Raw genomic sequence first — 23,558 nt, 5'->3', positions numbered from 1 at the left:
GTCACTGGAGGATTACAGCGGTGCGTCACAGCAGCCTAAACCTTGGCCTCCTCCCGCGCGGCGCAGGGAGGAGGTGGGCGGGGCTCCGGGTCTGCAGTGGTGGAACGCGCAGCCGCAGTGCAGCCCGTGAGTGCCGCTGCCGGCGGTGGAGGGGAACGCTGCAGGAACAAGCCAAGGCGGACAACGCAGACAGGCGCAGGAGTTCGCGTCCATTCTGAGGCTGCTCGCTTTCAGACTCCGCAGGGAGGACTTGACGTCATTTCCTTCCGTAGGTCACCACTGCTTCCGGGTCGCGGTCATTTTGAGTCTATCTGGGTGACTTCTTGGCGGTCGTGTCGTTGACCGCTCCCCACCCCCAACCCCGCTGCAGTCCCGCGCGCCTCCCACCTTCCCCTCCCCCCTCCACCACACTTGACTCCCCTCCGGGCCTTCTGTCCCTGATCGACCGGGCTCGCCGCGCCACCGCCCGCCGCCGTCGTCGGGAGGTGGGTGAAATGACGCAGAAAGCCCCGTTCCGCCCCCCACCTACCCACTCACCATCTCTGTGCGGCCGGCTGCTCCCCTGCGCCTGCCGCCATTTTTCCCGCCTGCGAGGGTGGGCCGATCGCTCTTTGGGCCTCGGGCTCCAGGGTGCCGGTGACCAGGGCTGGTGAGGGAGCGTGTCTGGGGGTGTGCATGGGAGAAATTGGTGGTGACGGATGTGTGTAGGTGTTGGAGGTGGGAGACGCAGTGCGTGGGGGATGGGGTGCAGGAATCGGCGGTGGTTTTATTCTTTGGGAGCAAGAGATTAAAATGGTTTTGTCAAGCCTGACAGTCTCTTTCTAGGTAGGATGCTGTTATGAGAAGAGGATTTCAGTTTTTTCTTTTACTGTTGTTCGATGAGATACGTAGTTTATTAAGGAACCTCTATCCATCCATGCATTGATTTACTCTTATTTATTCTTTTTCCCTAGTCAAGAGGTTGGCATGAATTAATAGAAGGCCCTCAGTGACAACTTACTGAATAAGTGAATTATGGAAGGGTCCCAATTGCTATCCTCATCGCGTGTGAAATTTCCCGTTTTCATTTAAATTGTCTTTAAGATGAAAATAAAGACGATATGTGAACATTGTGCAAAATACGTAGCTGTCTAAATCTGTTGATCTCGTAAACCCAGAGACATAGGTTAAAAATAATAATAAAGTGTATGTTCTTGAAATGCTATGCGTTTTGTGTATCTCGTTTATTTTTCTAGGTCTCCATTTTAGGGTGGGAGAAAAGAGGATACAATCGAATGTTCTGTTAGCTTCCCACCACAGGGAGAACAAAATGACGTCCTTGTTATTTCAGTTTTTTTTTTTTTTTGGAAGTACTGTTTTGTAGAAGAGATTGTATGTTTCCTGGTGATTATTTCATTTTTTAAAAATGTAAGCCCAGAAATGACTTGGGATTTCCTTCTCTATTTTGGTGAATTATCTTAATCGTTGGGCATATGTTTCGGAGAGGATCTTAACACATGATGTGAAATAAAGCAGCCTCAGAAGGAAAAATAAGTCTTTAAAAAACCGATAACCTTTTGTATCTTCATATAACCAGCTGATAAATAATTGCAAAGCATCTATTCTTCTTCAATTACAGGACCTAATGAATCGTTCTAAAATAGGTAATAGGTTTGTGACTTTTTTAGGCAACTTTTCAAGTACTCTAGATGTAGTTGTGTTCTGTAAATATTTGTTGACTGGTTGCAGTGTAGACTAGTAATTTTACTACGTTATATCTTGATTTATTTTGGCCAATTGCAGTCATTTCTAATGCTTTTCATGAATGTTTTTGATGCAGGAAAGATGAATGGGAGGGCTGATTTTCGAGAGCCGAATGCAGAAGTTCCAAGACCAATTCCCCGTAACTATCAGTTAAATTATTTGTAATTAAAAGCATTTTTTATGTAGAGAAATTTTCATTTCCTTGAATAGCAGTAGCCACTGGGCTGGCTTCATGGCTGTGTGACCTTTGTGGTTGCACATGGACCCATTAATGGTCTACTCTTGGCACCCTTAAATTCTTAGTAATTTGAACAAAGGGTCCCAAATTTTAATTTTGCACTAGCCCCAGCCCATTTTGTAGCCAATCTTGACTACATAACTGGTAGAATATTGGCACTAATTTTATATTTGAAGTCAAAGTTTGTTAAAAGTTTACAATCCACTTATTCCATTACTTTATTTTTTTAAAAATTATGTTTTGTTAATGTTTAGACTAAGGTAATTTTTCAGACTTAGTTTTTCTTCATGGATGTTTTAACATTTTACTAATTTTCCTTGGTAAAAAGACATAGGGGCTGATTACATTCCAACGGAGGAAGAAAGAAGAGTCTTTGCAGAGTGCAATGATGAAAGCTTCTGGTTCAGATGTAAGTTAAATTTTCTAATCAACAAAATTTGATCTTTAATATCTGAAATTATGATGATTTCACATAGAAAGAATGGGCAGCTTTTTGACTTTGGTATGGTTATTGCTAAAAGAGGTTGGTTAAAGAAATAAAGTTGTATACATTTTATTAAGCATTTAAAATTGAATTATAGTTGATGTATGATGTTAGTTTCAAGTGTACTCCATAGTCATTTGGCCTTTGCATATATCATGAAATGATCAGAATTGTATGCATTTTAAAGTAATAATTTTTTTCAAGATTGTATTTTTGTTGACAATAGTTATAGCATTTACTGAGTGTACATGGGTTATATAAAAATAACCTAATAAGGTTAATAACTATTACCCTCACTTTACAGATGAAGAAATTGAGGTTTAGAGCTGTTAAAGATACCATCTGTTGTTCTGCAGCTGGTAAGCAGTGGTGTTTGGACTTGAAGCCATGTCTCTGAAAATAGTTCATGATTCTACCCCTTAAACTTTTAACCGCTATAGGATAAAAATTGGTTAGTTTCTGTTTTATTGATGTGAAGTACAATTACACTACAGCTCTTAATTTCTGACTAGAGATCTTATACATGAAGATTTTATTTTTTAAGTACAGAGAATGGTGAAAGCAACACAGAACATAATTTTCCTTTCAATAGAGCCACGTTGTTTCTTCAAGAGGTCACTGCAGTCCTTTCAGATAAGGTAATTCTAGCAAAAAAAACAAAACAAAACAAAAAAAAACAAAAAACCAAGGTGGGATTTTGAAAAAGGAGGGGGTGACAAGTAATTAAAAAGGATGTACATTTTCATCAGTCAGCCTAGTATTTGTGCATATAGTATGTAAGGTACTGTGCTTGGAATATGTTTTATGAGACAGTCTTTGTCTTGAAGTAGTTTTATGATGTACTTGAGACAAAACTAACTCATGAGACACCTTGAGAAAGATTAAGTGCCTAACAGCAATAGGATTAGAAAGATAAATTAGTTGGAATTGATTTAGCTATAAAAGGCCTTATTAAACAAATGAGACTTAACAACCAATAGAAGTTCAGGTAAATGAAGAATGGTGGGGGAGCATTTAAATGAACAAAGGCAGGTTCTCTAATCACTTGATCTCTTCTGGAGCCTTGAGTCTGAAGGGATTGGAGCAGAGGTCTTTTGTTGGGGGTGGAAAATAAATATAATACCAAGAAGTTAAAGGTTTGATTTATTACCTATCATATGTTTTGGAGGTGCTAGTGATAAAGAACCTGCCTGCCAATGCAGAAGACATAAGAGATGCAAGTTCAATATCTGGGAAGATCCCCTGGAGGAGGACATAGAGACCCCACTCCAGTATTCTTGCCTGCAGAATCCCATGGACAGAGGAGCCTGGTGGGCTACAGTCCATAGGATTGCAAAGAGTCAGACATGATTGAAGCAACTTAGCACATGTCTGTGAGTTCTTGGGCCAAGGGGATGATACGTTATTTTTTTAAAGGAACATTAGTTAGCAGTGTGCAGAATGGGTTAGAAGGATAAGAAGGTGTACAATTGGTTACATCTGCACAAACATACAGGTAATGTAACAATCTACATGCTAGGGTTAGTTTAATGTGTATTATATGTTACAGCAGTTCTCAATCTCTGCAATTGAGATAGTGTATGAATTCATATTTGTTTCATGCATCTTTTATAGGTTTTGTGAATGATGTTTCATACATCTGAATTGGTTTTTGAATAAAACAGTATATGATTATGTAAGAGAGAGCATAGACTCTGAGACCTGACTGTCTGGATTCAAGTTACAGCTCCAACATATATCAGCTGTGAGATTTTGGAGAAGTTCCTGATCTCTATATGCCTCAGTTTCCTTCTCTGTTAAGTGGGGATAATAATAACCTATCTCATGGGATTGTTAAGGAGATTAATTCAGTTTAACTTATTTGTGTTAAGCTGTTTTATTGAATGGCTGTCAGTGCTGTTGTGATAAATGAAAAGTTTCAATTGAAAATGATTATGAGTTTAGAGAAGTATTTTGCTAGTGTAAGAAAAGAGTTAAAGGAATTTTAGGGGTTCTTGTGTTGAATATGATTGAGATCATGGTCATAATATAAAATAGCATTTGGTCAGCAGTTTTACTGATTTGCCTAAAGAAACATTTAGTAGACTCTGGAGTGGGAGTCAAGTAGTGCCGTGGGAAAAGACCATTGACCTGGGAGTTAGAAGACTTGAATTTGATCTAAATTCTACCACAAACCATCTGGGTTGCTTTGAGCAAATGACTTCTTTACTCTGACTAGAATGAAGACTAAATAATCTCTGAAGTCTCTTAATTTTCCATTCTCATTTTCTGTAACAATGCATGAGTTGGGAAGAGACCTTAGTTCTACTCGGTTACCCTTTATAGTATGAAAAGAAGTTAGGAGATTTATGGAAAGATACAGTGGTGAATGGCAGAACTAGTACTAGAATCTCATTGACCAGACTGTTGCTCTTTACATTATACCATCTTGGCCTAAGAAGAAAGCAAAATGGGGAAATTGTCCTTTGCAGAGATGGCCAACTAACTCATTGCCTTTTATCCTTAATGATTCTTCAGTGCTTCAAGTTGCAATTCTTGAACCAAGCTGAAGAAGAAAAGTGATTGCAAATTGTACTGATGCTGTAATTTTAAAGGAGTATCCTTTGAAAAACCTTAAATAATATATGAAGGCATTCTAACCAACCGTTAGATCATTTTTCCAGCAGAGGTGAAATCCATTAGTAAGTAATAGAGCAAGGATTTAAGCCTTAAGAGTTTCTGCAGATTGTGTCTGATGGCAAAGCTAATGCCCTATTCCAGCATTACGGATTTTAATCATGAATATTTTAATAATTCAAATGCTTAATGACTGGTTCTTAAATTGCCCATATATATTCTAGACCATAGTTGAGCAGGCTGTAACCCAAGGGCCAAATCTGTTTTTGTATGGCTGTGAGCTAAGGGTGACTTTCACATTTTTGAATAGTTGAAAAAAGCAAAAGAATTTTTCATTACACGTGAAATTTACCTGGAATTCCTATTTTTGCATTCATGAAGTTTTATTAGAACATAGATGTGTTCATTTGTTTATATATTGTCTCAGTGCTTTTGCTTTAAAATTCATAGTTGGGGCAAAGACTGTGTGGCACACAATACCTAAAGTATTTACCACGTGACTCTTTACAGACAATTACCCAGCCCCTAGTCAGGAACTTCAGTCTCCAGTGCGGCAGCCATATATAGCTATTTCAATGTAAAATAGTTTACAGCAGAAGGGATACAAAGGAAAATCAGCAAAGGAAAAGGAGTGGGTGAAATTCAGAGACAAAGCTTCTGAGAGTCCTCTCCAAGTAGTCACACACTGAATGTACTAAATTTCTCCAGTTGCATGTTGTAGTAACACATCAGAGACTTAGCACCCACAGTTTTTATTAGGATCTGGTCACATAGGCTCCCTCTGCCTAGCAGGTAACAAAAATTCCAGACTCCCCGAAGGAAAGGAGGTGTTTGGTATGAACAATATTTGTGCAAGTAGTTTGGGCATAGTGAGCCACTTATCATCCAGGTAAAGTTTTATATCGGTTTACCTGTCAACCTCCTAGATATAAGGGAAGGACCAATCTTGAAAGCAGGCCTTTGTAAGGAAAGCAGTTTCCGGGCTGCCGTGTTAAATCTTTCCTGCACACTGCCAACTGGAGAAGAGATACAGACTTAACATCGAAATTCTTTTGGGCAGTTGGGTATAGAAGACTGGCTTCATAAATTATGAGCCTCTTTGAGATTATGAGAGTTTTGGATTTTTCACTCAGCATTAATATGCATATGTATGTCAGTCATATTTTCATTTAGTTTTATAGAATTCCCTGGTTTAAGAGAAAGCATTGGTGTTTAAAATACATGCTTTCTAATTGTACCAATCACCATATGATTTTGGGCAAATAATGTGTCTTGTGTATTGGTTCACTCTGTAATACAGAACTTAAAAACTTGATATCTGGTATCAGAATTCATTGGAATCTGGAATCTGCCATTGACATGGCTGTATGATCTTGAACAAATTACTTAATGTCTCTAAGCTTCAGTTTCCTTATCTTTAAAAGGGTAATAGTAATATCTAGCTTATAAAGATGTGGTAAAAATTAAATGAGGTAATGTGCTGAAAGCACTTAATATGGTACGTGGAATTTTGCAGTTTGTAATATATGTCTTGCCTACCTCATCAGTAATTTTTTTCCCCGTTCAACTTCAAAGGTAACTTTTGATCACTATTACTGTGTTGTTTTAATTGATGATATCAGTGAATGGCTTTTTTAGAGCCTAAATCTGGGTGGTTCTGAAATTATGTTGTTTAATAATCTGTTGTATTTTCTTAAATTTAAAATGCTTTTTATGTTTCCCTGAGTATATATAGCACAGCTTTTAAAAGTGGAGAAATCTCTTTTGAAGATCTTAATTGCAATGTACTTCTAGCTGGTTTTACTGATATACATCTATTTATCCTAATGAACTCAGACAAAATCCTTTCCTTTTATTGATGTTGACAAATTCTTTTTCCCCCTATAGCTGTACCTTTGGCTGCAACAAGTATGTTGATTACTCAAGGATTGATTAGTAAAGGTAAATATTTTAAACTTTGTATTTGTTTAGCACATTGGATATCATGTTTTTATGTTCTGTTTTTCTCATCTTTAGATAAGGGACATATGGTAATGTATCATATTAAAAATTATCATTAAAATTTTCTACATCAGAAGAGATCTATCTCCATGAATCCAGATTCAAATGTCAAATTTGAGAATTTGATGTCATCCTGCACTGTAGTGTATTAACACTCTAAGAACAAGAAAGTAATTAAAAGCCAGTGGTGGTTTACAGGAAGGTAGAGAAATAAACCTGGCTTAGGTAGACCATCCACATAACTCATCACCTAGTAGCTGGTTAGAAATGCATATTCATGGGCCCCATCCCAGGCCTGCTGAATCAAGAGTCTGAGTTAAGGCTCCAGCTGAATCTTGTGTATTGGTTAAAAGACTGAATTCTCTACCTAGCTTCCTAAACCAGCTTTGTTTTATAATGAGGGAGTGGAGGTTCTTCCTTGTCCAAATTCTGTTGGTTTAAATGGTGAAGTTGGCAATCTCTTAATAACCAGAGCAAAAAGAAAATACATAGATATTCTGTTCAGTTCAGTTCAGTTGCTCAGTCGTGTCTGACTCTTTGCAACTCCGTGAATCGCAGCACGCCAGGCCTCCCTGTCCATCACCAACTCCCGGAGTTCACTCAAACTCACGTCCATCGAGTCAGTGATTCCATCCAGCCATCTCATCCTCTGTCGTCCCCTTCTCCTACCCCCAATCCACCCCAGCATCAGAGTCTTTTCCAATGAGTCAACTCTTCGCATGAGGTGGCCAAAGTATTGGTGTTTCAGCTTCAGCATTTAGCAAAATAAATGAAAATTTTGAATTACGTAGTAAAATATGCTACTTGGAAAGAATAGTTGCGTTTAGGTTAGGTATTAAATCTATCAGTCTCTACATCTTTAAATTTAGTTGTGTAAACAGTAGAAATATTCATTACATTTATTTTGTGAACTGTCTTCTTGGAATTAGAAGATGTTCCAGAAAATGATAGTCAACAAGCTCCTTCTAAAATGTTACTATGATAGGAACATATGGCTTTTTCATATTAGCAGTATGAAATACTTAGTATTGATATAACTAGTTGAGAAAAGTAGTTTTGGGGGGAAATGGAAGTAGTTTTTGAGGTAAAATTTTGTTTTTATTTCAAGAATTTCCAAAGAACCTCACTAGACAGGAATTTTTAAAAAGCAAATGAATCAAGATACATATAATCTTACTTGTTTTTCAGAGTTGTTTTATAGACTAGGGTTGTTTCTATAGTGTGAAACAGACATTTTAGTCTCATTAATTTTAAGGAAAAACTGAGCAATGGAGAAATTATAGTGTCTATTATTATACTACCCATTTTATTTATGTGAGTTCTGTCAGTCATTTAATGATTAGAGCTAGACATGGGGTGGGGTGGATTACAGAAAAGAAAAATTAAAAACAGCTGGTGGTTCATGTAAGGAAAACAAAGTGAATGCAAAGTCGTGAATACAACTTAGTGAATACAAAGTTGAAACAAATAGAGACTATAAATATTAAATAAGCTTCTAAGTTTTGTGGTAGAGACTCCAAGAGCTATAGGTTTTCAAAGAAGAAAGATCTTTGTAGGGCTACTGTAATGAAGGTTTTGAAGATGGGTAGGATTTAGATTAAAGGAGATGTAAGAGGATCTCAGGAAGGAGGGACCTGGTTATCAGATTGATAACTATGACAGTTGGGGGGATAGTCAGGAGACTGACGTGGCTAGAGTGGCAAAATCGTGCAGGGAAGAATGAAAATGTATAGCTAAGGTAGAACCAAGAGAAATGGTAATTTGAAAAGATTATAAGAAAGCAAAATTTTGGAACTTTGGGGCTTATGTAGAGTAGGAGACTTTGGACAGCTTGTAGGTAAGACACAAGTGGTAAAGGTTGGGAGGATCAGATTGCACCTACTCACTTAGACCTTACGTTTTCAACAATAAAATGACACCATTGCTAGGTTTTTGCCTGTTTGGGAATGCCTTGTAGCTAATCATACATATAACCAAACCACAGACAGAAATTCCCTTTTTGTAGTTGAACACACATCTTCATAGGGTGGTTCTTATATAATTACCACTGAAAACCTTAGGACCTAGTACTGAAATGACAGATTAATTTTGCAGCCAAAATCATCTTGGACTTCTGGTTACCGTTTGGTGATTATTTGACTTGAAATTAATGGTGATTTATACCTCTGATTTTGTTTGCAGAAGTCATACCATGAGCAACAACCATCTTCAACATCTTTATAGTTTTTCATAGTGATTGGGCTTGGAGCTTTTCAGCGGGATTTAGTAATCTACTTTTTAAAAAGGATGAATTGTTGAAAATGACTTACCTAATTTGTAGAATAACATTTTCTATTGAGCATGTCACGTCACTTTTATACCTTTGTCAGTGTTTTGTTGTTGGGATTTTGATACTTTGAGTAAAAAAATACAGAAAAGAATATTGAGTGATATGTCACCCATATAATTATCTCCCAGAATTGAGGGCTTTTATTATTGTTGAAATTGTATCGGGGTCTTGTTTTTGGAGGGTGAGGTATTCTAATGAAAAAGCCAATCTCAAAAAAAAATATTAAGAGAGACTTTAGAAAAGGAATTTGAATCCAGCAAAGCATTTTGCATTTAATCAAAATGCCTAACATTTTGTGTATGATTTTATCCACATGTATGATTTTTAATCCAGTTTGTCATACTCTACGTAGTCTTAGCTGCTCCTGCTCTAGTCATTCTTTTTAATCAAAACATTTAAATATACTCAGATCATTTCTAACTTCAGAACATAAAAAAGAAAAAATCTTTTTTATCCTTTTACAGCTGTTCCTAGTTGTCTTGAATTTGAAGCCAGACTTCATGAATGAGCACTTCACTTTTTCTTTTGACCTATTGCAGTATATTGTCATAGATTATACATATAATCTGATATGTACTAAAACGTACCAGTGCAACCTTTTTGTAGCTTGAATTTGATAGACAGGTTTTCTTCATGACCATTACACAACTTTAACCAGTCCTTCTTAAAATGTTCTCTTCTCTTGGCTTCAATTATAACACATTCTTCTGGTTTTTCTCCTATTGCAGGCAACTTCTCTATTTCTTCATGTTTTTTGAATGTCTGATATGCACTATATACTGTTCTGGGTATGTAGCATTGAGGACAAAAACCCACAACCTCTTAGTGCTTACATTCTTAGTGTGGGTTTTTTCCTTCATTGTGTTCTTAAGAGTTTTACTTTGCCTTTGAATTTTTAGTTCATGTACTATCCAGCAATGATGGGAAGTTTAGTGGCCATTTATTGCTCTAAATCCTCATAATTATCTCGAGCCTAGGTAATCGGCTCCAAAACCACGTTCTGCACATCTCCACATGAATGGCCCTTCTACAGGCTCCTCACATTGAACTCAAGTTCAGTCCCAAGCTGAATTCACTTCTCCATAAATTAATTCCTCCATTCCCTCGGAGTTTGAATGGCATCACTCTCTAGCCAGGATACAGACATTTTTCACTTCTATTCCTTACCTGCTTTGTCCAACAAATGTCCATTCTGTAGTCTAGCTCTTAAGTATTTCTGTAAGCTGTCTACTTTCATCTGCACTCCCATTGTAATTCATGTACCATTGGTTGGTAAGAATATTGCATTAGTCTCAGTAATTGTATTTGTCTCCATTCTTGCTACTTCCCGTTAAAATATGGACTTTTTTTTGGCAGTTGACGGGGCATAGTGCATGCAGTAGACACTAAAATACAAGAATAATTCATTTTATTGTGCTTTACAGATACTTTTGTTTTTTTACAAATTGAAAATTTGTGACAAGCTGCATAGAGCAAGTCTTATCAATATCATTTTCTGAAAGTAGCTGTTCACTTCTGTGTCTCTGTGTCGTATTTTGGTAATTCTTCCAGTAATTCAAAACTTTTTCATTATCATGTGATCATTGTCATGGTGATCTGTAATCATTGCCCTTTGATGTTGCTGTTACAAAGATTATAGCTTGCTGAAGGCTCAGATGGTTCGCATTTTTAAGCACAAAGTATTTTTTTTTATTAAGGTATGTACATTGTTTTTTAGACATAATACTATTGCACATTTAATAGACTACAACACAGTGTAAACATGAATTTTAATATGCAGTGAGAAACCAGTAAATTTGTATGATTTGCTTTATTACAGTGGTCTGGAACTGAGCCTGCAGTTATCTCCAATCTGTGTCCGTATTTGAGTGGATGAATAGCAACCATTACACTATATTCTGTTTGTTTTCATTTGCTCTGTACTAAAGCTCTGTGAGGTTAAAGAGAGTGTCTCTCTACTGTTACATTCCTATTTCCTAGAATGTAGTGCCTGTATATTATAAGTGGTCTATAGGTATTTGCTGACAGAATAAAGAAACAATGTTTTGTGTAAATGTAGATATTGATATAGTCCTCCCTTTTCTCATCATCTCAGTTCATTTTGTATAAAATTAAATGGCAAAATTACATATACATGATACAATCTTTTATGTACCTTCTTTCAACGTTGTGAGATTCATCCAGTAGTATGCCCAAACTGGCTTGTACCAGCTCCAGAGGGCTAATTGTTACAAATTTTAGAAACTCGGCAAACCAGTTTTTAAAGCATTGGTAGCTTGAAATTGGTCATAGTGCAAGTATTACACCACAGAAATCAACTAACATTACAAATCAGAGCCTTTTATTTGGGGAGCTTGTTTACCAGCATGTCACTAGATTCATTCACATTGTTGCATGTAGTTGTAAGTTATATACACTCATTGCATATAGTTTTTGCTATGTGAATATATCATAGCAGTCTGTCCATCCTTTTGTACATTGATGATTGTGTAGTTTCCAGTTTTGACATTACAGATGGTTCTGCCATGAACTCCATGTCTCTTTGTAGACGTTTTGCTTGGTCATAGATTATGTCCAGGTACAATTTTAGTAGATAACTTTGTAAACTTTCCAAACTGTTCAGACCAATTTGCACTCCTACTACCAGTTCATTGATTTCTGTTTGTGTCATTATCACCAACACATGCTACTTTTGTGTCTTTTGAATTTTAGCCGTTGTTAGTGAACACTATAGTGATTGCATTGTAGTTTTAATTTGCATCTCCCTCATGGTTAATGGGAGAAGGCAGTGGCACCCCACTCCAGTACTCTTGCCTGGAAAATCCCATGGACGGAGGAGCCTGGTAGGCTGCAGTCCAGGGGGTTGCGAAGAGTCAGACACGACTGAGCAACTTCACTTTCACTTTTCACTTTCATGCATTGGAGAAGGAAATGGCAACCCACTCCAGTGTTTTTGCCTGGAGAATCCCAGGGACGGAAGAGCCTGGTGGGCTGCTGTCTCTGGGGTCGCACAGAGTTGGACACGACTGAAGCGACTTAGCAGCAGCAGCATGGTTAATGAAGTTGATCTCGTGTGTGTTTATCAGTCTCTTATAAGAAGGGCTTTGTGTAGTCTCTTCAGGATATTTATCTGGTATAAGGACATGAAGAATCTCTTGTGCTTTTTCTGTAAGCTTTAGTATATGTATTTATTTTGTCACACTTCTTAGTTCACTGACCAGGGATTGAACTCAGGCCCTTGCCAGTGAAAGCCCAAAGCCTTAACCACTGGGATGCTAGGGAATTCCCTGTTTTGTCTTTCATACTTTTATTTTCAGGTCATCTCGAATTACTTTTGAACGTTAGATGAGGTAGGATCAAGGTACCTGTTTCCCCTGTACAGATTCGTGGTTGGCCCAGCAGTATGTTTTGAAGACTAGTCTTTGTTCACTGCGATGCAGTGTTGTTGCCTCTGTTACAAATCAAGTGACTGTATGTGTGGGTCTGTTTCTGGATTTTTCTGAATTTGATCAGTTTATGTGTTCTTGTACTTATAACACATTATCTTAATTAGTATAGCTTTATCATATCTATCTGGTGATAGCTAGTTCTTATAACACATTATCTTAATTAGTATAGCTTTATCATAGCTATCTGGTGATAGCTAGTTCTCCATTGTGGTATTCTTCAATATTGCCTTGGTTTTTCTTGACCCTTTGTGTTCCCACATGAATATTAGAATAAGCTTTTTAGTTTGGGAAAAAAACTTTATTTGCTTTTAATTGGGATTGCATTGAATTTATAGATGTTATGAAGAATTACCATCGTTATTTAATCTTTGAATTCACGAACATGGTGTGTTTCTCCATTTACTTAGCTTTCCTTTCCCTCAGTGAATTTTGTAGTTTTCAGAATCTTTTAATTTTTTATTAGATTTGTTTTTGGGTCTTTGATGGTTTTTGGTGCTGTAGTAGTATCCTTTTTAAATTATTGGTTCTTTTGTTTGTTCCTGATTCATAGAGATGTGTGTTTTTTGTTTTTGTGTATTTTTGTATATTGACCTTGTATCAAGTGATCTTGCTGAATTCATCCATTTTAATAGATTAGAATCTTTTGATTTCTTCATATTTCTTTTGATGTTGAATTCCCTTTTGAATAGCTTCAGGCTGCTTTGGTATTCTGGAAAGAGCTAATGCTGTCAGGTAATATATAACGGTAGTCTGTACTAATTTTTCCTTATGTCTTTGTGGGTTGCTCAAAGCCACTAAGAAATAGATATATCTTGCTTTATACTGTGCTGCTAAACTTACAGCTATTTTTGTCTCACATTATAAAAGACCAGCAGAAGTATGTGACTAGCAGAATTATTTTCTTTGTATTTTTGACCATAATTTCTGTACCATTCTTCTACTCTTAGCATAAACTTCTTTCCTTGCAATAAAAAATAAAAAACATCTTAATTATGTAAATGTAACAGTGTTGCTCAGAAATATTTACTGTTTTATCTTTAGGAATCCTTTCAAGTCATCCCAAATATGGTTCCATTCCTAAACTTATATGTAAGTATGAACAATACTAATTCTCTTAGTTTTTTGCCTAAGTAAAATAAAAAGCTTTTACAAATGATCTATCTTACTAATAACAGTTATTTGGTTATTTGTTTTGATAAATCATTGTGTTTAAGTTTTAAATGAACTACTTGGGCATTTTATTGTTAGCATTAAAAACCATGAGTTAGTTGAAAGAGGCATTTTCCCCTGTTTTTATAATGTCTAAAACCATTAGTTTTAAATTATTTTGTAAAAAGATAATATTTGAAAATAAGTTATCTTGGTCTATGAGGAAAGAAAATTCAGCTATTCTGATTAATCAAAGAATATTTAAAATTAAGTGTAATTTTTTTTAAAAAACCCATAATTTGCAATTAGTAAATAAACATAACAGCATTTATAAGTCTAGTTTCTTTACATTTTATGATATGGTTAATAAAAAAATAGTAAACTGCCCTAAACGAGAGTGTCTGAAGCTTTTTATGAATCTTTCCAGGGTATTCTGTATTGGAAAGATAGAACAGTAGCCAAGCTTAGGTAGCACTTCATAATTTATCATTTTAAGGGATTTGTTTCACATAATTTTTAACTTACTTGATTTTGTGAAAGTGAATTATATCCACTGAATCTTTCTGTGAACTCTGAATGCAACTCAATGTTGTACTTTTACCAGTATTTCAGGAAATCTGTTTTTCCACACCAGAGACATATTTAGAACTACATTTTTTTGAAGTGTTCTTTTAGAAAAGATTTTTGTCTAAAGAGGCACATTGAATTACACTTTTTGTTTATTTTTACAAATAAGTTGCTTGCATCATGGGATACTTTGCTGGAAAGCTTTCTTATGTGAAAACTTGCCAGGAGAAGTTCAAGAATCTTGAGAATTCCCCTCTGGGAGAAGCTTTACGATCAGGACAGGCACGACGATCTTCACCAACTGGGTAGGCCATTCAGATCTTTATAAAGGCTTTCATTTTAGCTAAAAAAACCCTGTAACTAGATACTGATGTAGTTGAGTGCATGAAACATTGCCTTACTGAAGGACCATTGGAAACTTGCCATTTTGCGGCAAGCTAAAGCTAATTTTATTTTTAAAAGTAAAACAAGACTTGTTTAGTTTAAAATAGAGAGTTGCATCCTATTGGGAGTTCATGTCTGAAAATGAGAGATTTTAATTTGGCAAACTCGTTTGGTTACTGTACTCTTATTTTTTTTAATTGCCAAATATTATCAGTCTCATCACTTGACAGATTTCAACTTTTTAATCCTTCTGTTGTTTAAAATTGTATAAGTATAGATAAGTGAATCTGTCTTGAGAGGTAGATAAATAATAAGGTAATTAAGTAGATTTGGTAGATAAATTGTCCTGTCACAAATGGCAAGCAACAGAAACCCCGTTAGAACTACTCTTATTTATATTTGCTTCAGCAAAATGGTGTTGATATGGACTACTCCCTGTGGAAGTAACTTCCCAGTTAATGTGAGAAATGGACATATTTTCTGATCTGAGGTACTTTTTCTTTCCAAGAACTTTAAACACATTAAAAGGATCTCTGAAGCCTAATAATAGAAAATTGGGTATATATTTTCTCTTCTCTATGTTAAGAGTGACAATTTTTTAGTTATATAAGTGGATCATAACATGTTTTTGTGGCAGAAACAGACTTTATTTTAGTGTTTTAAATAACTATACTAACATTATATGATTCCTTTAGAAAATGACTTAAGTTTTTGTATCTTAACACACTTCTTTAAATAAGGCGTAGACAGTAACCCTGTTTCTTTATACAATATGATTTTATCTTATAGGCATTATTCTCAGAGGTCAAAATATGACTCAAATATGAGTGGTCATTCATCTTTTGTAACATCCCCAGCAGCAGACAACTTAGAAAAAGAGATGCTTCCTCATTATGAGCCAATTCCATTCAGTGCTTCTTTGAATGAATCTACTCCAACTGGTATTACTGATCATATTGCCCAAGGTAGAAACTTCTCTTGAAATGAATTTCAGCTTTTATGGTCCAACGTATGTATAAACTTTATTTGATGACCTTTTTTGCTGGATATCACTTCTGTATTCCACCATCAGCCTAAACTCAGCATGTTTGTTTGCTCATCTGTTCATTTGAATTCATTCTTCATTCATTCAACACTTTTTGAGGTCCAGTAGGTATCAGGTACTCTACTAGGTATGAAAGTAAAGATGAATAAGAGCTGGCTGTTTGCCCTGAAAAACTCTCTCAGTCTGCTGGAAGATATAGAAAAATAAGAATAAATTATTAATATGCTCCATTAATTCAAAATGCTAACCATGTTTAGTGAAATAGCAAAGACGAAATGATAAATGGTCCTTGAAAGAGTCTTTAAAAGATTTCATTTATTACTGTGGTCTTAAAGGCTCTCTTAGCTTCTTTGTAATGTGAGAAAAATTGCCTGCTTTACAGAACTGTTGTCAAGTGAGAAAATCCATGTGAAAGTGCTTTGTGAAGTTTGTGTGACTATTAGCTTTGAAGATCATGTGATGTGAGTGAAACAACATCAACTTTGGATTAAGGCCTGCATATGAATCATGATTGACATTTGCTAGCTATGTGTCTTTAGACAAGTAATTTGTGGTGCCTTCAGTCTCTTATCTCTTGAATTGAGATGATAATACCTCTCTTAAAGAACTTTGGGAATGAAATGAACTAATGAGAGGTAATGCCTGTAAAGTATTAATAATAGACTGTCAGCAAATGTTAGCTAGCTTGCTTCCTTGCTTTCTTCAGTGTAATTTGCCATGAAAGATGAATTGGAAACAGAGTGTAAATTTGTAATTCCTTACCTAAAATCCAAAACTTTTTTAAAAGAACAGATTTTTAAATACAAATTAGTGATAAAATTCTGACCTGAACTCAAACCGATTTCAGCTGGATAGAACTATATTGATAATCTTTATTTATCTTAATATTTTTTCTAGATTTTGTTTTAGGAATGTTGTGTTTGCTTATTCATCACTATTTCAATGGACATTAAGTAATAAGGGATATATACGGTAATGTTTTTTCTAAAATCTAAAACTCTTATTTTTGAAGCATTTCTGACTCCCAAGGGTTTGGAGAAGGGATTGTGGACCTCACAGAGTATTTGAAAACACATGCTTTGAAATAAATACAATAAGCCAGTACCTGTGGGGAGCAAACAAGGTTAAAGGGACATTCAGGCCTTCATTTCTTTTCAGACAGAACAGATTTTATTCTCTATGTATGAATATGTTAAAAGGACGGAAGGTATAGAGTGGAAAGAGAGGTGTTGATTATAGATCAAGTAAGGTTCCAGATGGTGCAGAAAGGGTTCTAGGTTGGTCAGGATATAAAATAGCCATTTGCTATATGTGGCTGTTTAAATTCATTAAAATTAAGACAAATTGAAAATTCAGTTCCTCAGTTGCTTTGGTAGCATTTCAGTTGCTCAGTAGCCGTATGTGCTACTGGCTACTGTGTTGGACTGTGTAGAGAACATTCGAATCATTATAGAAAATTGCATTGGACAGCACTGTCTCAGAGCAGGAGTCAGTGGTGGGGGTGGGGGTGAATAACTGAAGAGATCTTAAGTCTTATTTTTTGACTGCACTGTATAATATGTGTACAACACGTGCTGTACTGGATCATCAGGAAAGTTCAAAAGTCTTTTAATTCTCACCTTTTTCCCCCTTAGTGGCTGGACATGAGACACCTGATTAGCGAGAAAGGAAAAGAGGTCAGCAGCATAGGAGAAAATGGTTAAAGTCATTATTTTATCTCCAAAGTCAGCTGTCTCACAGTGTCTCGCATTTTTCCAGTCTCCCAAATTCAAATCTATTCTACTTCTGTTCTGGCCATGCACCAAGTCTTCCCTTGCTATGTCTTGCATCTTTCCTTGCATTTGCATTAGAAAATTTCATTCCATGTTACATAACTTCTTTGCCGGTAAAAACAGACAAAACGCCCTTTGGTATCTGCCCACAGAATACAGCAAGGACCAAACTTTCATGTATTTTAAGTCCTCCACTGTAGCCATCCACCCATCCATGCTGTGCTATCTTACCCCCTGCCCCCAAGTCACGATCGCCGCTTTAGTTCCCCGCATGAGCCCACAGTGGCCTCTTCTGCTTTCCTGCAGTCCTCCCTTACCAGAACATCCTCCCCTTTTGTTTAAGTCCTATTTGTCCTCAGCTTTCTCTTACCAGGAATTGAAAGTTATTAATCTCTCAGAGTAGAAAGCATTCTTTCATAGTTGTCATGAGACTTAACTGTAGTTTATTACAGTTAGATTTAAATCAGTGGTTTTTTACATTTTCCTGTTCCTTCCAGCTCTTAACCGTAAGTCTTGCTCCCTACACAATGCAAGATATTTTCATTTGGCTTTTACAAGTGAAAAAAAATTGTCCCTAATTTTCTGTCTGATTCATGTTTTCATTATTCGTTGCAGAATTTCAGAACAATGAAATGTTTTTCTTTTTGATATGAAAATGTATTAGACCTGGAAGGAACTTTAGTGAAGATCATCTAGTTCAAACTTCCATATTTCACAGTTGAGAAAACCAAGATTCAAAGAAGCTTAGTGATTTGCCCAAGGACATTCATTAAATGTTGTCAGAGTGGGAATGAGAATCTAGGGTTCCTAACTACTCATCTAGTACAAGCTGTCTCCTTTAGAATTTTAAAAATATCATTTATGCTGAAAGGAAATGAATTGAATAACTTATTGCTAATGAAATGCAAGGTGGTTTTAAATGCAGTATACAGTTTTAATATTTTTCTTTAAGCAAGAAAAATTTGGTTTTTATCCATGGTATATAATATTAGAACTAATTAGAAATTTAAATCCTCTGCTTTGTATCAGTGCAAGTATACTTCATGGTAAAAGATTGTAGTTGAATATATTCAATGAATAGTTATGTTGCTTTGAAAAATATGAGTATTTGCTGGGACCTTACTATTGACTTTCAAAATAGTACCATTTATAAAAACTGTTTTAAAACAATTATTTTAATTCATATGGTTATATTATTAAAATGATATACCTGATTTCTATGTCTCATTAAAAACCTCTGAAAAATATTATTTTGGGAGTGGTTTGTTAGATTTTGTAAGTTAAATAGTTCACTGAGTGTTATGTTAGCATTAATTAATTTTTAAAAAATGTTATCTGGCTTTGCTTGCTAACTATATATTTTATAACAATATTCAATATTTAGTCCTGTCACCTAGCCATTTCCTTATTTTTATATCAGTATTTGACTCTGATAAAATGTTTTCATACTTTGACTTTCTTTGGGGGAGAGAGAATAAATGCTGGTTCCCCAGGTAAAAGTTGCTACTTTTTTCTGCCTCAATATTGCATCCATTTGACCTGAATCAAAATGATGCTTCCTGTGGTTAAAGACTATGTTTTATACCTTTCAATAGCTATTTTCAAGTATTATTGAAATACAAGAAAACATAAATGTTTTCTTAATTGCTGGAGTTGTTTGTATATATATAGGCTGCAACATTTAACTATGGAACTATTACTAAATCTACACCATGTCTAGTTTTGTTCAGTTGTTGCTAGTAGAATATATTTCTCTTTAATTATATAAACTGTATGAATAACCTCCCAGTTTAGAGCAACACTAGCATTTTAATGAGTGAATTTTGCTGGTATATATTATATCCATTCTTCTGGCCATGGGTAGTTTAAAAAAATATATTTTTAACTTGAGAAATAAAAGCTTGAAAGTGTAAGAGGAAGTAGATTTTGGTTTTATAGTTACCTTGGGGAAAATACAGAACCTTTGGAATACTGGTAATAATCTGATCCTTCACTTTAATTTTTTGGTAGGTAAGAAGCGTTTGTAAACTTTAGTTGCTTTGGATTTATTAAAATCCTTTTATCACCATTTATTAACTGTTTGTTGTTTTAGGACCTGATCCCAACACTGAAGAAAGTCCTAAAAGAAAAAATATTACATATGAGGAATTAAGGAATAAGAACAGAGAGTCATATGAAGTTACTTTAACACATAAGACTGACCCCTCAGTCAGGCCTATGCAGGAAAGAATGCCAAAAAAAGAAGGTATGATAGTCTAGTCTGAATCACTTTACTTTTTAGGATTGGAAACTGCAGCACTAGTTTAATTATACTAACGTGTGATTTAATGCCTCAAGCAATTAACCAAAATAACATTTTTTAAGATGGTAACTATTAATAGTTATCAGTTCTTCGTTTTTTAAAATGTTCCAAAAGCCATTTTATGTTAGAAAATAATGAAGTCCAAATAGTATAGCTTACAACAGTAAGACTAAATTTTTAATGTAGAAATTATACAAACATTTGATTGTATGAGAAGCCGCCTTGGGAATTGATAACATTTTTTTAAATGATGTATCTATTGCATAAAACCAGATTGGATTGATAATGCCCCTTTTGGCAGAATCACAGAATCCTGATTGAGTAATAAAATGATGGTCTTGTATGTCTATGAAATTGAAAGAGTTACATGCTTACAAACTAGGTTTTAGGGCATTTCCAAATAGGGAGTTTGGCTTTTATCAGTACTTTGTGCATAATTGCTCAGTTGTGTCTGACTCTTTACAACCCCATGTACTGTAGCCCACCAGGCTCCCAGGAAGAATACTGGTGTAGGTTGCTGTTTTCTCCTCCAGTGGATCTTCTTGACCTGGGGACTGAACCCATATATATCTCTTACAGTAGCAGGTGAATTCTTAACCACTGAGCTGCCAGGGAAGCCCCTTAACAGTACTTCACTCTGTAATTAATTATTATATACAGATTTTTAATATCATGATTTAAGACTTTGGAGCAGCTGTGCATAACTGAGAGTAAATTTTCTGACACCAAAGATTTGTCAGTAACAAGAGGGCATTTTGAATAGGGCTTTTAGCTGTTTCAGTATAAAATTTTGTAATATCTTTCTTGAGGAATTTTAGAGGATGTATCATTGTTTCAAGGTTTTCTATTTACAACTTTAAAAATGGAAGGAACAAAAAGGTCCTTTGTACCTTCTTGAGAGTATGCCACAGAGAATGCAAAAATACATAAAAAATCCTTAGTATTTTTTATTATGATTATTCCTTTAGAGCTAGTTTTATTTCTAATCCATAGTAATTGTTCCATTTAATTCTATTTTATAACAGTGATCCACCTCTGTCATATTATTGATGTTCTTTACAGCTTTAAAATAGATCTGTAATCAGCAATACTTGTTAATGTTTGTTGTAAAACATAAGCCTTATGTATTTAGTAGTTATTGCTCTGTAATATGTGAAGATTCACTGGTACTCTGATCTTCTAATTAATTAGAGAATTTAGACTGTAAGCTCCATGAGGGCAGGCGGTAGTATTCTTCTCATTTTTGTAATCCGCTCTACTGTGTGCCTGCATAGCGTAGTGCCATCGTTTGAAACATCAGGAATGTTGTGTTTTGGTTGGGCCTTCTAGTAAGATAACACAGTAGATGAGTGATATTTGCTGGATTTGGACATCGGTGCTTTTGGCTGTGAACAGTTTTGAAGTTGTGTTTCGTGATACAGTGATGTGAACTTTTTCTTTGTAAAAAGAAAGCTTTTTTTTTGCGCTTTATATAATTTAAAGAAAAAAGTTAGGAAACAGTTTGTGATTTCTGTTCTAGAATCTAGACAGAAATTTAACAGTACAAAGGTCATAAAGTGTCATTTAAAAATTCTCAGCTTTTGTTTATGTGGATTATATTCGTTGTTACTTTAGCTAGTTAGAAATTACGGCAGAAATTTTAAACATCTAAGCATATTTTCAGATAGCTGTCAGCAGTGATGTCCCCACACATCATGTAGCTCTGTGGAAACTGCCTTCTACACATAAGGGAAGAAGAGCAAGGGGGAAAAGCAGAACAATGTCTTAGTATAATAATGAAATAATTTTGACTTTAAAGACTTCACTGAAAAACTTGGGGAAGGGAATCCTGTTATACTTTGATAATTGCTTCTTTACATTGTTATGAATACTTGGGTCTTGTGAAGTTATAATTCACAGATGATGGCTGTGTAGAAGAGAGGCTAAAAAGTAAGAGTAGAGAAGATAGAAGAACATGTTTCAAAATATAATTTCACATAAAATACAAAAATATTGGAAAGCATTTCCTCCTCATACTAGTATTAATCTCCTGAGAGAGATCACATTAATCAAATCTGAGGTTTCTGTGAAAAACGAAATTCAAATGTTCAGTATTGTTTTATTTTTCATTTACTGGTAACTGTTGTACATCGTGTAATGTATACCATGCTTACTTTAGATGGTAAAGCTGTAAAGGTACCCAGGCTTTGGACCTAAATAGACCTGTGTTCACGTTTCAGTTCTACCTATTTTATTAGGCTTGTACCTTGGGCAAGTTACTAATCTGTTTTCCTTAGAATGGGGATTATATTTACTTTATCAGGTTGTTTTAGACATCAAATACACATGTAAAGGTCTTGATGCCGTATTTATGTCCAACCTCCAGTTCACAGAAGTCTAACCAGCCCCTTTTAATAATTATAATTTGACTCTCAGGTACATTTATTCAAATGAGAAACATAATTTAAGTCATAATAATAGCAAACATAAAACAGTTCCTTTCACTTATTACTATTTGGAATCATCAATTATTTGTGCTTTTTTCCTAGTCAAGGTAAACAAATATGGAGATACTTGGGATGAGTGAAAAATTGCATCATTGGACCTACTGAAGGAGTTTCAGTATCCAGCTTCATCTAGGTGGTCATGAACATCTGCATGCTTTGAGCTCAGCAGCAGTCTTCATAAACACATTTAAAACTAGAACCTGGGTTTTTGTGGTTTGGCTTATTGAGATGATGTTTTAAAAACTCAAGACTTTAACATTGTGTGAATGTAGTCATTTGGGGAACTCTTTGAATGATGTTATTATACCATGATTATACATAGTTTATGAAATTGTTTTAAGTTACAGGCCAAGGATACTCTTATAAAACTTTCAAGAGAATGTAATGCTCTACAATCACTGCATCTGGAAATAAATGATACCTGCATGTTGAATTGGGGTGGGGGGGAGCAAGCATAATTTTAAGTGTTAAACTTTACATCAAAATTATTAAAACACCTTTCTCCAGTGTTTGCTGTATTCTCTTAGTGTTTATGGTAAATAAAATATAAAGGAACATGTATCTTCATTGATTTTATGGTCTTATTGTTTCTAGTCTGCCTGTGTGCTAAACTGCTTCAATCGTGTCCAACTCTGCAATCCTATGGACTGTAGCGTGCCAGGCTACTGTCCATGGGATTCTCCAGGCAAGAATACTGGAGTGGGTTGCCCTCTTCTTAAGTACAATCATAAGAAAGAGTTTTGTAGGGATAGGAAATAAAGTCATCTATCTGAATATATAATTATGATACAAAGCATGTGACTCAAATAAAGCAACATACAATGAATAGCCCAATGCCCTGAAAAAGCGGTGTTTGAAAAATTTGCGAATTCCAGGGGAATAAAAATCTGGTGTACTGTATTTTCTTCATTATTGACCTAATTTGTTTCTGGTTCAGGTGAATGGAAAGTGAAATTGTGGTCTCATCTAAATTATACTTAACTGGTTTACATT

The 23,558-nt window shown here is 35.3% G+C and overlaps 1 protein-coding gene across 6 annotated transcripts; it reads left to right on the top strand.

Annotated features, from left to right (window-relative positions):
* Nucleotides 1–130: 130 nt before the first annotated feature.
* Nucleotides 131–23,126, top strand: OCIAD1 (OCIA domain containing 1). 6 transcript variants are annotated; one of them, XM_045166290.1, is made up of 9 exons: nucleotides 131–272; nucleotides 1,825–1,882; nucleotides 2,310–2,390; nucleotides 6,969–7,022; nucleotides 13,902–13,949; nucleotides 14,746–14,881; nucleotides 15,750–15,925; nucleotides 19,870–20,022; nucleotides 22,608–23,126. In XM_045166290.1, exons 2-9 carry the CDS (start codon nucleotides 1,825–1,827, stop codon nucleotides 22,643–22,645), a joined length of 744 nt encoding a protein of 247 aa, XP_045022225.1. In that variant the 5' UTR covers nucleotides 131–272; the 3' UTR covers nucleotides 22,646–23,126. The 6 variants fall into 6 exon arrangements, 5 of the variants coding, with proteins under 5 accessions (XP_045022225.1, XP_044801821.2, XP_006057562.3 ...); XM_044945886.2 differs by having other exon boundaries at nucleotides 132–268; nucleotides 1,820–1,882; XM_006057500.4 differs by lacking the exon at nucleotides 131–272 and adding an exon at nucleotides 327–485 and having other exon boundaries at nucleotides 1,820–1,882.
* The last annotated feature ends 432 nt before the right edge of the window (nucleotides 23,127–23,558 follow it).

This window comes from Bubalus bubalis, chromosome 7, assembly GCF_019923935.1.
Source record: "Bubalus bubalis isolate 160015118507 breed Murrah chromosome 7, NDDB_SH_1, whole genome shotgun sequence".
Taxonomy (NCBI): Eukaryota; Metazoa; Chordata; class Mammalia; order Artiodactyla; family Bovidae; genus Bubalus; species Bubalus bubalis.
Note: the sequence above shows the minus strand (reverse complement) of the source record. Positions and strands in the feature narration are given on the sequence as shown.

Coding starts and splice junctions, on each gene's coding strand:
- OCIAD1 (XM_045166290.1), top strand. CDS start 1,825: ATGAATGGGAGGGCTGATTTTCGAGAGCCGAATGCAGAAGTTCCAAGA. Junction 7,023..13,901: donor TCAAGGATTGATTAGTAAAG/GTAAATATTTTA, acceptor TTTTATCTTTAG/GAATCCTTTCAAGTCATCCC. Junction 14,882..15,749: donor CGACGATCTTCACCAACTGG/GTAGGCCATTCA, acceptor TTTATCTTATAG/GCATTATTCTCAGAGGTCAA.